This window comes from Micropterus dolomieu, linkage group LG23 (genome assembly GCF_021292245.1).
Source record: "Micropterus dolomieu isolate WLL.071019.BEF.003 ecotype Adirondacks linkage group LG23, ASM2129224v1, whole genome shotgun sequence".
NCBI lineage: Eukaryota > Metazoa > Chordata > Actinopteri > Centrarchiformes > Centrarchidae > Micropterus > Micropterus dolomieu.
The window spans coordinates 30980058-30992193 of NC_060172.1; the positions used below are offsets into that span (position 1 = coordinate 30980058).

The 12136-nt window shown below is 40.0% G+C and overlaps 1 protein-coding gene across 1 annotated transcript in view; it reads left to right on the plus strand.

The window, feature by feature from the left end:
• The window catches only part of uvrag (UV radiation resistance associated gene), a 95865-nt gene that overhangs the window by 35868 nt on the left and 47861 nt on the right, over nucleotides 1-12136 (plus strand). The window contains exons 10-12 of the mRNA XM_046040146.1: nucleotides 990-1077; nucleotides 1432-1492; nucleotides 4781-4946. Of these exons, the coding sequence (XP_045896102.1) occupies nucleotides 990-1077; nucleotides 1432-1492; nucleotides 4781-4946 (315 nt within the window). The remainder of the gene's footprint in view (nucleotides 1-989; nucleotides 1078-1431; nucleotides 1493-4780; nucleotides 4947-12136) is intronic.

Sequence of the window (12136 nt, forward strand, 5' to 3'; positions counted from 1 at the left end):
GGTCTCGGTGTCCTTAAAAGTTAACATAGATCAAATTTTTGCTATATTTCCAAGTTGATAAAAACATGATTGGGCAAGCTTTGTGGTTTGCTGCTTCACAAAGGCAGTTGTTAAGTGAACTCAGCATTCCAGGGTCTGTGGATCTGACAGGCAAGTATATTTGTGTGTCATCAGCATAAATATGAAAAGAAATGCCATGTTTATGGATAATATGTCCAAGGGGAAGCACATACAAGGAAAACAAAAAGGGTCCTAAGACCGACCCCTGAGGCACACCATATTTAACAGGACAGAACGAAGAGACATAGTTGTTTACAGACACGCAAAACTTCCTATTTGACAGGTAGGATGAAAACCATTCTAGGGCGGTACCAGAGATCCCCACCCAGTGCCTCAGTCTGTTTAACATGATGTTGTGATCAATGGTGTCAAAAGCAGCGCTAAGGTCCAGGAGTACCAGAACTGAGCACATACCTTCATCAGCAGACATTAAAAGGTCATTGGTGACTTTAAGTAGGGCAGTCTCAGTGCTGTGGTACTTCCTGAAACCAGATTGAAACTTTTCAAATATTTTGTTATTTTCCAGTACAGTGAGCAGCTGTTTGGACACAATTATTTCTAGAATCTTTGCAATAAAAGGCAGTTTTGAAATTGGTCTAAAATTATGTAGGAGGGAGGGATCTAAACCAGGTTTCTTTAAAAGTGGGTTCACGCAAGCCGTTTTAAAATAATCAGGGACACAGCCAGTAGATAGGGAGCTGTTGAAAACAGAGATCAAATGGGGCCCAACAGAATCTATTACTTTCAGTAAAAACTTTGTAGGCATTACATCAAGTGGGCTGGAGGACACACTCATTTGTGATACTGTTTTTAAAAGCTCATACAAGTCGATATGATAAAACTGGTTAAAACTCTCTTGTTGCTGGTGAGGAGTTATGCCAGCCGGGATCCTCATTGTATTGTCCTTGTGTCTGGTTTTGTCTCCCCAGAGAGCAGTTCCTGAAGTCCAATGCCCAGCTCACCTTCCGCTGTCGTCAGCTCCTCTCTGAGCTTTCCTACATCTACCCCATTGATACGGTGAGTTGGACCTGATGGCACATTGCTGCACAACACATTGTTGAAAAAAAGAATTATCTGGATATAAACCAGGACTTTGTTTTTTATTCCAAAGTTCTGATCATCCAAAGTCATTACCTTTCTGTTTAACATGCCTCTCTGATGTATATTCACTCTGTTTTGTAAAACATTTGGCATATAAGCTAAATACTTTAAATGGTGGCACCAAGAGACAGTGAAAGAATAATTTAAAGCAAATGGATCGGCTAGTGGCAAAGCTGGTGTTTTGTCCCACACGGTGTTTCATCCTGTTTGAGTCTGGTTCTCCTGTCTAATCATTGTCTTTGAAATGAAACCTCTTATTTAAATCCACAGGCTAATCAGTCAGATTATGTCATCTGCGGAGTGAAGCTGCCAAACTCTGAAGACTTTCAAGGTAATTTATTATGTGCCCGCTTGTGTGTTTCAGGGTTACAGGAGGATAAGCTCTGATGAGGCATGCTGAACAAATGTTTTGCTCCAGCTTTTAATCCATGTGGTTTTATGTAGGTGTTTGGTGAAGCGAAGCAATTTAATATTTCAGCATTTTAAAGGCAGATGATCTCATTCAAAAGGTATCTATGATATCATAAGTTTGGCTACCGGAGATAGCAATTTAACATTACTGTGCTAAGGTATTACAGTCTTTAACGGGCATAAATGACATAATGTTATAATTACCGGTGTGTCATTTTAATGCATAAAAGACATAATGACATAATTGTATCATCAATAGGGACTCAATAGTTTTATTAGCTGGGAGAGGTTGACATTCCTTTATACAATCAAAATCACAGTGTACACACACATAATGACATATCTTGCCTCAGATACTGTGTGTGAGATACGCTGGCAATGATTGAGCACCATAGTAATCACTTTCCTGTAGCGAAGACAGTTTTTGAGTACAAATGAACAGACACGCACATGCAAACCCTCCTCTGTGTATTTTCACTTATTTTATTAATATTTTTCTTTTATGCTCCTCCTGACGTTCTTTAATTTGCATCACATAATTTCTTATATGTGCAGTAAAAAGATTCAGAATTAATAAATAATTTTTTTTAGCAAGACTTTCTGTAATTCATAGTGCCAACAAGGTAGCTAAAAAACTAAAAGCTAAAACACAAAGGAAGGTCAGAAGGAAGGAAGAATTTGGATTCTTGGAGTCTTTAAGTAAGGAAAAAGTTTGGAGTTTGGAGCCAGGCATGAGGGCCGAGCTGAGAGGGCAGATAAATTAGGTGCTCGATTGGTTTGCATTCTTCTGTTGTTTGTACACTTTGCCTTTCTGATTTCTTGTTGACTGCTGATGGAGGAGTTGTTCAGCACTACCACAGTCTTTGGATGGTTTTGCCAACCCTGTGAGATACAGAAACCACATGGTTTGATATAAGACACAATACAAGAACTCTGAAAAAAAGTTTCGTCAGCAGGCAGATTTGGCCCCATACACACTACTGTGTTTTCGTTTTAAAACGACCTTTTGCTACGTTTGCACCTCACGTCCAGACTAAAACGGCGAGAACTGCTGTCTACACCGTACCAGCATGCCCAGTGCATGTGCATGCCGGTACGTTAAAGGCTACTAGATGTGCGTTATCAGTCATTTTAATATAGAAGGAGATCAGCTCTGATACGCTAAAACACTGGTGTGGACGAAGATCGTATTCGTTTTAAAACTGTTTTTAAACAAAAAAGGAGTAGTGTGGCTGGGGCCTAGCACAAAGCCCTTGTTATCATGTTGGTGTCGTAGGTTAGAGTAAGGGTCACGCTGTATGTGTCATGATAGATGGGATTTGCTGTCACAGCGAGGGGAACTTGATGACTTCATGACCTCTCAATAGCACAGATGAATTGGGGGGCGGATTGAATGGGTAATGAATAGTTAGCTTTGGTGTGCAGCACTAATACTGAGAACACACTGGCCACTGTCCACTCAACATTCTCCAGCTCCCTTTCCTCACAGCTGGTGAGACCCAGCAGGCCTCTAACCCATAATTCAAAAATACCACTCCCAATCTCCTCTGCTCCCTGCTGTCGCACTCCACCTGTTAACATCTTTTAAGAGCACAGCAAAGTGAACAGCAGTTTCAGCCAGCCCATTTGTGTTTGCAGCAATCACTTATTCCCATAAGGTGGAGGCCTGTGTGTGCTTCCTCCCAACCCTGCATAGGGGGACACCTAGCAGTGAGTAAACAATGAGGCATGTGCTGTGGCAGAAGATTAAAGGCCTAACAGAGAACATTTTCAATTATTTACTGCTAACTACCTTTTCCCGTGTGCCCTCCCTCCTGGTCAGGTGACTTGTGGTTTGTGAAATGTAGGGAAGATCTGTCATGCAGCCCAGGTAGTCATTAATATATTAGCTCTAACATAACAACTTTGGCCATTAGACATCTTGCCAAGGCCGGTACAGCATGTAGAGACCGTAGAAACAAAGGACTGAGAAGCATGTGTTTTAACCCACAATTTTCCCCCTTTGCTGACATTTGCTCTCATTTGTGTGAGGTCTGCCCCGAAGAAAAGCCGAATGCGTCCAGAACTGTTTGGATGGGTGTCGAAGTCAAAGTTAAAAATGCCTGCAGGGGAGGATGTTCCACATTAGAGACCAGGGCCAGGGTTAGTTCATAATCCTACTGGGGGTCAAAGTGGAACAGGGTGGAACTCTGCTGAGGCCCCTCAATCTCTTACATTTAACTAAGCTTTCCTTGTCAGCTCAGCCTGACAAGATATCAGCAGTCTCAACTTGCACCCCAAGGTGTCGCTTATAGTTGCATGTCTTTTAGCTGACCTGATATTGACCTGTTGGTGTGTAACTTCATCCAAAAGCACCAGAGGCCAGGAAGTGGTTTAGTCCAGGTGCTTTTGTTGCTATGGACTGAAAAATGCAGGAAGAATAATGATATTAAGCAGGCTTTCTGTGTTCAGTTGAAAAAAACACAGTATGCGCCAAGGAGTCCACCACTCACTGTTGCCATAGTCTATTATTTCAAAGCATAAGATAAAAACCACGGTGATTTTAAGTCTTTGCCTCAAGCAGTGTCCTGCTGCTGTGTAGGAATGCGAAACCACTTAGCACGTTGTCTTTAAACCATCTCTCGTACTTAAAGTGAGATGGTTAGCTCTTTCTTTCCCTGTCAAAAGAGTTCGCAAAGGCATCCAGTTTTCCACCCAAAAGTTACTTGGGGCTCAGAGGAGATAGTTATACGTGATACTTTTCCTTCTCAAGCACATATTTTAAAGAAATTGGGGATCCCACTGCAGCCAAAGTGTTTTGGTACTGTGTGCTGTGGCACATTTTGTATCACTTTAAAAATACTTTCCCACATGAATACATACTCTTCTTCCTGTGAATACTTGGTTACCAAGCTATCTTTTGTTGGGTGTTTGTACATTTTTGTTTGGATTCACAAGATGTGGACATGGTTTATGTAAACACAATTTATTTTTCCATGTAATGAAAGTGCATTCCAAACAAAACAGACATTGATGACTGTATGCTTTGAAGTTCTTGATGTAATAAAATACTGACTTTTGAGTGATTCAAATGCTGTTTTGAGTTTAATTTGCATTAAATTATCGGCTTAGCGGCTTTGGTGTGTTGATCATCATTTCTTGTCTGCTTAACATAACTCTAAATAAATGGTGATTACTGGAACCTCTTTTTTTACTTTATGTCCTGCAGCAAAGGATGATGGGAGCGTTGCAGTCGCCCTAGGTTACACGTCGCACCTGGTCCTGATGATCTCGTACTTCCTGCAGGTCCCTCTTAGGTATCCTGTTATCCACAAGGGTTCACGCTCCTCCATCAAGGACACCATCACTGACAGACTCACTGAGAAGGAGAGAGAGTAAGTAGGCTCAGTATGAGAAACGCCCCAAATTAGGGAACATCTAATCCTAAAATCTTCACGTGCATCACAGATGTTTGGCAGAGTTTGCATTCTTTGCTGTGCAAATAGATGGTTCTCACTTCAAGATTGCTCTTTACTTTCCTGAAGTTAATTAATTCACTTTGTGATGGTGTATGATCGTGCCTTCTCAAAACAAGCTTGTTTATATGAATAATATTATAATATACTCTCTTGTGGCTGATGTTTATGAGAGGCTATAGCTCTTAGCCTTGTGCGGACTTTATGATTAGTTCCGCTTTGCCAAAATATTTGGATCACGTGTACTGACGTCAACATGACGCTTTCTTTTCACGGCTGTGCAAAGACTGGCGCATGGAAGTGTTGCCACAATGAAACAAGCTTTTCTGTTCATTTGGTGTTGGGGGGGGCTTGTAGCGTAATACAAGATATCATCTCTAAAATAAGCGCAATCTGTAGGCCTATACTTTGTAAATATTACAGCATAAAGCTATTTTATAGTTTTCCAACTGCGTGTGTCACGTGACTATTTTGATCCAGTCATGATTAAATGATCATGCCTGCAAGTTAGATTAGTTTTTAACCGAAGATGGAAAATAATATTAATAATTATGATGATGATAATAATAATGCCTCTCCCACCACAAAAAAGCAGGGGGAAAAATGCGGGATGAACTGGAGCGTGGATTTGGTGAATTGTTACACCTCTAATATAGCTGTAACAAAATCAAATTGAACACGCAGTCCTCACAAATTCGAAAACTGCATGCTAAACCCTGACAAATCAATAGACAGTATAAAAAAGTGACTGAACATGTTATTTAACAAAAACATAAAATTTAATGGTAAGTTACTTTTTAAGTAAAAAGCAAAATAAAGCAACAACTTTTTACATTTACTTTTATTTTAAACATGTATGTACTACACAGTTAGTTAGTGCATGTACAGTATGGTTCTTGTGTGAGTCTTATTTTTAAAATAAACCATAAGAAAATATGAATTAGAGACATGATCTCTTGTGGAGTTTGCATGTTCTCCCCGTGTCTCCCATCCCACCGTCCAAAGATATGCGGCCTAGGTTGATTGGTGATCCTAAATTGTCCTTCGGTGTGAGTGGTTGTTTGTCTGTGTGTGGCCCTGCGATGGACTGGCGACCTGTCCAGGGTGTACCCTGCCTTTCGCCCGATGTCAGCTGGGATTGGCTCCAGCCCCCCGCAACTCTGTTAGTAAGATAAGCGGTTGACGATGGATGGATGGATGGATGGAGGATGGATGGATGGACTCTCCTGTGTGAATATGATTTTATTTGTTCCACATTTTAACCACACGGTTATCACACAAGGTCATCATCTGTTGAAATGTTGGATCAATAAAGACATTCTTGCATCGGTAAGATTGTGCAACCTATTTCCTGTTTTCAACTTTTCCCTTGTTGCCAATATCATTATGTAACGAGTGTGGATAATCTTATTCCATGTCTGATCCGTAGCATCTCAACAAAATATCATCCCTGCCTGCTTTCAAATATTTGCTTGCAGATTGAGGAGCACTTTGTGTTGTTTGCTCAGTAGTTTTGTTTTTAAAGGATTTCCTTAGTTAAATACATAGGGTAATAAATTACCCTTTTTGATTTTGTAGAAAATGTGTCTGACTCTGCTTTGTGTTTCTCATCCATGCTGTTTGTCTGTCTTTTTGGCGGTTTTTGGGTGTGTGCAAGCCAGACTGAATGCTTTTCACGGACTGTGTTCAGTTTTGCAACCCCACTGAACCCCCCCATTATTGAAAATTTGGAACATTTGCATAGCTGTATCTGTTGAAAGGACAGCATTGTACTCGCAGAAAAGTTTTGTCAGTAACATAGAGAGTAGCTACTGCCTGTAAAGTCTTGGAGCATTAATCAGACATTTCAGCTGGTGCTCATTTCCAACTGCAATAGCCATGATTCAAAAAGCATTTAACATTTGTTTCATTTTTAACACTGTTAACAAGAAAGTACATATGGTAAAACCTAGAATACTTGCTGAACGTTTATTTTTATATCATTATCACCGCTTAATGATCAAACTGTTCTTTTATTTCCACCAAGTTTATTACACTTTTGGTAATCTATCAAACCATACAAGCCACATCAAATAACTCAGTGCTGCCAGATTTCAAAGACCCGGTATATTGTAGTCAATAAATTGCCAACCTTGTTATACTGTTATTCTCTTTGAGGCCCTATATTTAAGATTTCAACAGATCATAAATTCAGATATTTCATACAGTGATACCATGAATATATGGAATTGTAACTTAGCCCTGGAGAGGCCGGCACTGCTTAACTGATCTAAGCATTTTAATTCAAATCATCTGCTTGAAATTAAATTTTTAGGCATGGTGTAAATGGCCAAACTAGTCCTAAAATGCACCTTAGGATTTCCAAGACTTCTTGAAAAGCTGTCCAAAAATAAATGTGTGGCAGGTTTATAAATGGCACGTTTCAGTAGAGTAGGAATGACTCTTCAGTTTGTCACTCATCTCTGATAGTGAAGATTTCTCTGTGTGAGATCGCTAACGTTTGTTAGTAGAGGCTAACAGAGAAGTGTGACGTCATTTTTCAGCTACTTGTCTTGGTCAGAGTGGCAGCTGTCTTACCTAAACTAAATTACAGTGACCGCAGTAACAATCGTTAGCTTCCTTTGCAGTGCAGAATATACAAGGGATTATATTTGTCTCAAACAGCTGCATCTTACGACAGTATTGTGTCTTCCATTAGCTGGTGGTAGCCACATTATTCTGTCTATAAGCGGAAACTGATTAATTCTAAGAGGATTTAAAATGGATTGAATAAAATTTCATGGGCCTTTAATGTGAATTGAGTTCATTTTAGTCCTACTATAAATTATTTGGAAACTGCTTTGTCACCCAAAACAATGCTCATTCACTTTTACCTGGCTTTCTCTTATTAATATAATTGGGGCAGTGCACTGTTCTTCCTTTTTTTTTTTTTTAATTTTTAATTTCAAATGTTGAAGGGGAAACAATTCTGAAGTCTGTAAAAGTCACTGAACCCCCTCACCTTGAAATGTTAGGTCCAACCTCTAGAGATGAGCTTAATATTTGGAAATTTGACACATATACTGTTGATTATGGATACAACTACTGTAAATTTCAAATGCGACAAACCTACATAAAATCTGAGAAATGCTGGAATTTGACAATTTTAGTGCATTGTCTGGTGGTACGTTCTGATTAGAAAGCTCTACAGTGTTTTTAAGCACTACAGAATGTTAAATGTATTTATCAATGCATCTTTTACATCTGTCCCAATTTCCACTACAGGCCTGCATAGCATAGACAAGAGGTGCTGTCTTAAGCTGTTTTGTTTTGGCCCTTTTTCGAGGTGTTCAGAGAATCCAAAAAGAAGCTCTGCTGCGACTGTAAATCACAGCGCCCATTAAGTGCCAGTGTCTTTATCGCACCCTTGGGCTGTAAACGCTTTGCTTCTTATCTCCACATCATTATATCGTTTTTGTTGAGCAAGAACTATTCGTGATTGAATATACTGTGTTGACATAGAGATAAGCAAACGATAACATGAGAATCTAACCTCACCTGGGGCTTTGTGAGGGCCGTCAGGAATTGTACAGGCACTGTAATTACAGCGAGGCCAGTGTAATGAAATTATTATTTGTATATGTTATGGTCTTGTAACTATGCATCAAGTCAGAATAAAAATCCCTGCTGCGTTATGATAATTGCACGCTTGGGGGACACATGTTCAGGTATGCACCTGACATGCATAAATTGACATTCCACACATTCAAGACCCCCTTCAGTAAGTGTGCTGAGTGCAGTGATGAGGAAGATTTTACTGTAATCAGCAGTGTTACTGATAGACACGGATGTGGGTGAATTTGATTGCCCCCTTAGTGTAAGAGTGAATCGTCTGTTTAGGTTCAAAGCCACTGGAAGAGGAGAATAAAGATGAAAGTCCTGAGTCATGCTTAAACCTGTCAGCTCTTTAGATTATGTGTACAGTTCTGCTTTTGCTGTGCAAGGCCTTGTTGATATCAGCAGAATATTTCAGTCCTTTTTTGTTGTTGTTTTATTTAAGGATACTAATGTAAAGTATTATTAACACCTTTTCTATGGAGTGGGAATCTGAACCAATATGGGCTTTTGGGGCCTTTGTATTTTAAGTGCTGAGCAGTAAGGGAGCGAGTTGGGGGTCGTTTGAAACCTGCAGTAGGCTCATTATAGTAAATTATTTAAATTGGTAGGAGAAGAGATGCAGGCCACATGTCAGTGTTAAATAAGGTCATTATAACTGCACTGCAGACCAGAAAGCCTCACAAATTTTTTGTTTCTCTTATCACCTTTTAATGTTGTTATGTTTAGCTGCTCATGGAATTGCTAACTAGTGTTGTCGAGAAGCCCTGTAAGGGTCAGCAACTCCTGTGTTCACCAGTATCTCTTTGTGCTCTACTCTCAGTCTAAAACGAGTGGCTGCTTATGTTTTGTTGAGGCACATAGGAATGATGTGTAAATAAGCACTGACACTTTCACATCCACATGTGTCATGCGTAAGAAGACAAACAGTTGGGGAAAAAGTGTGGGAGAAAACACATTATCAGACCAACACTGTGACTGAGTGGCTGTCTCTCTCTGTGGGTGATTATGTCATGACAACAGCTGGAGAAGCTCACTGGGAGTTGCTTTACATGTTTCCAGTCCTACCATGCAAGATATTTACACCAGCATCCAGCAACAAAAAATAAACTTGTAGGCTGTGTTGCTGTTGAACAGACATGACAATCCAGCATCGCCCTTAGGTGTCCCAGAGTGGGGCCAAACGCTCCCACAAAATTCCACCCTCCCCTCCACATGTTTATGACCCCTGAGGTCCTGGCGGGCTGCAGACGCATAGCAAAATGATGTGTGGGGAGACGGAAAGCAACCAGCCGAGCTCTAAAAGTGTACAAAAAAGGGGTGATTAAAGTGTCGGAAAGAGGCAGCTAGTGGTGATAAGTGAGGTGGCATGGGATCAGTTTGTCTGAGCGTGGTAGGATTAGCAAGCAGTCAGTCAATTATAATGGCGTTCACATAGGAACCTTATGTTGTTTTTAGTTGCATTTTAAATGGTAATTGTCCTAACCCCACTTTTGAAATGTGATGAATCTTTGTGCTCTTTTTAGATGACGCCATGCATCCTTAAAGTAAGGCTCAGCCACCCCTTTCTGTGGCTCTACTGAAGTACAGAGTAAGGATCAAGATTTCAGTAGCTCAAATATTCGCCCCTGCTGCTGTCCAACATAAAATCCCTAATGGTTATTTCTCATAGCCCTGGGTATAGTTGAGCAAGAAAAAATCCTTATGCCTAGTGTGTTAGCAAGTTAGTTTGTTCCAAGCATTGGATCTTAGTGTGGTGTGAAGAATATGAATATATTTAATGGCTGCCTTATTTCCTATAGTCATATTTTGCTACAGGAAACTAGTCAAGGCATGTGTTGATCAGTGTTACCCTCCAGCACTCGGAGTTTGAATCTGGCCCTGTAAGAATATTTGAAAGCAAGGTGTGGAATATAAGTGGTCTCTTTGGCATTCTGTATAATTGGCCCTTTTGGCATCAGAGAATCATCCTCCTCCCTGTCAGAGACGTTCTCTGAAATCAGTGGACTCTGACGACATGTTGCGCCCACATTTTGTCCTGTGGAGAGCCCAGTTCCAGTGTTTCTGATTGCATGAGGGGGAGAACTAGGGAGATGCAATCCAGATGTCCAGTGTCTGATTGAGACCAGAACCCAGCCATTAAAAAGCAAGCTCTGCCTCATATAGTCGTTTGCCCAAAGTATTGAGGCAAATCAGTTTTTAGTTTACTATTTATCACCGGCTAAAGGAAAAATGGATGTAAGTGGGGTTAACACATCACTGCTTGGTTCAAACACAAAAGAAACTGTTGGTGAGGGTTGCGAATGTGAATGCCAGGGGAAGGAGGCCAGCTTAAGACGAGAGGAACCTGTGAGCTCCAAGAAAAGAGGTTATTGTTCCGGGGGTTCAGCAGTTTCATGTCTCTTAACATGGACCATGTGCACGGGAGGAGAGGGGGAACTGCACCAAAAACTACAGCAGTGACGGGGAAAAGCACCGTGAAGCTGCAGGGCAGACCCTGCTGAAATATATAGGAAGGCAAACCACTTTAATTTTTTCCACTTAAGCTGAATAAGTATCAATCAAGAGTTCAACCATATTACATGCTTAGACACACTTTCTTAACCTTACTAGGTATCTAGCCATGCAGATTGATTGGATTTTATCAGCAGTGGTTTAGAGATATCTTTCCTGACATTTCTGCTACCAAGCCAATATTGTACAGTCATTGTGGATCAAAGGATTTTCTCTTTGGGCACCTGATCTACATTCTTCTTTTTTAATATCGCAAAATAATTTTCCTCCATAACTACTTTGTTGAGGAAAAGGGACTGAATTATTATTCTTTATTTAGGTCATGCATATTTGTTGAAAAAAGATTTTATCATAATTGTTTTGAATGTTCTACCTCAGATTTGCCATTTCCACTGTCTGGTGTTTGACATGTTCTGACCATAAAGAATAGTTTTAAAACCACAATTAACCATCTGGTTTCTTCAACTTTAACCCAGGAGCAAAAATCTGCCTTTAAACTTGAAAAGAAATCACAATTTGACATTTATTGTGATAATTATTGATATTGAATAATAAAATTTTTAGCCATATTGTCCAACCCAAGTATGTAAATTTGTCATCATTGTTTGTTTTCACTCTGTCCTACAGTTTAGATGAATATATTGGCAATATCCTCAGTTGCTATTCATCCATCCATCCATCATCAACCGCTTATCCTGTGTACAGGGTTGCAGGCCAATCCCAGCTGACAGCGGGCGAAAGGCGGGGTACATTAGTTACATGTTATTAATATTAATTAGTATATTACATTGACTTCTAAGTATAGTAAAAAATGTTTTATGATGTTCTACTGGGTTCTATAGGAGATTGCACGTTGTCTGACATAGAATAAATCATGTTATTTCAACAGTGTGATATGCAGATGTTTGGTAGTGGTTCAGTTACTATATTCTTCATAAAACAGATGAGGGAGACAATCAACTTGGGAGCCAGAGAACTGGAATCAAATTCCAACAAATCGA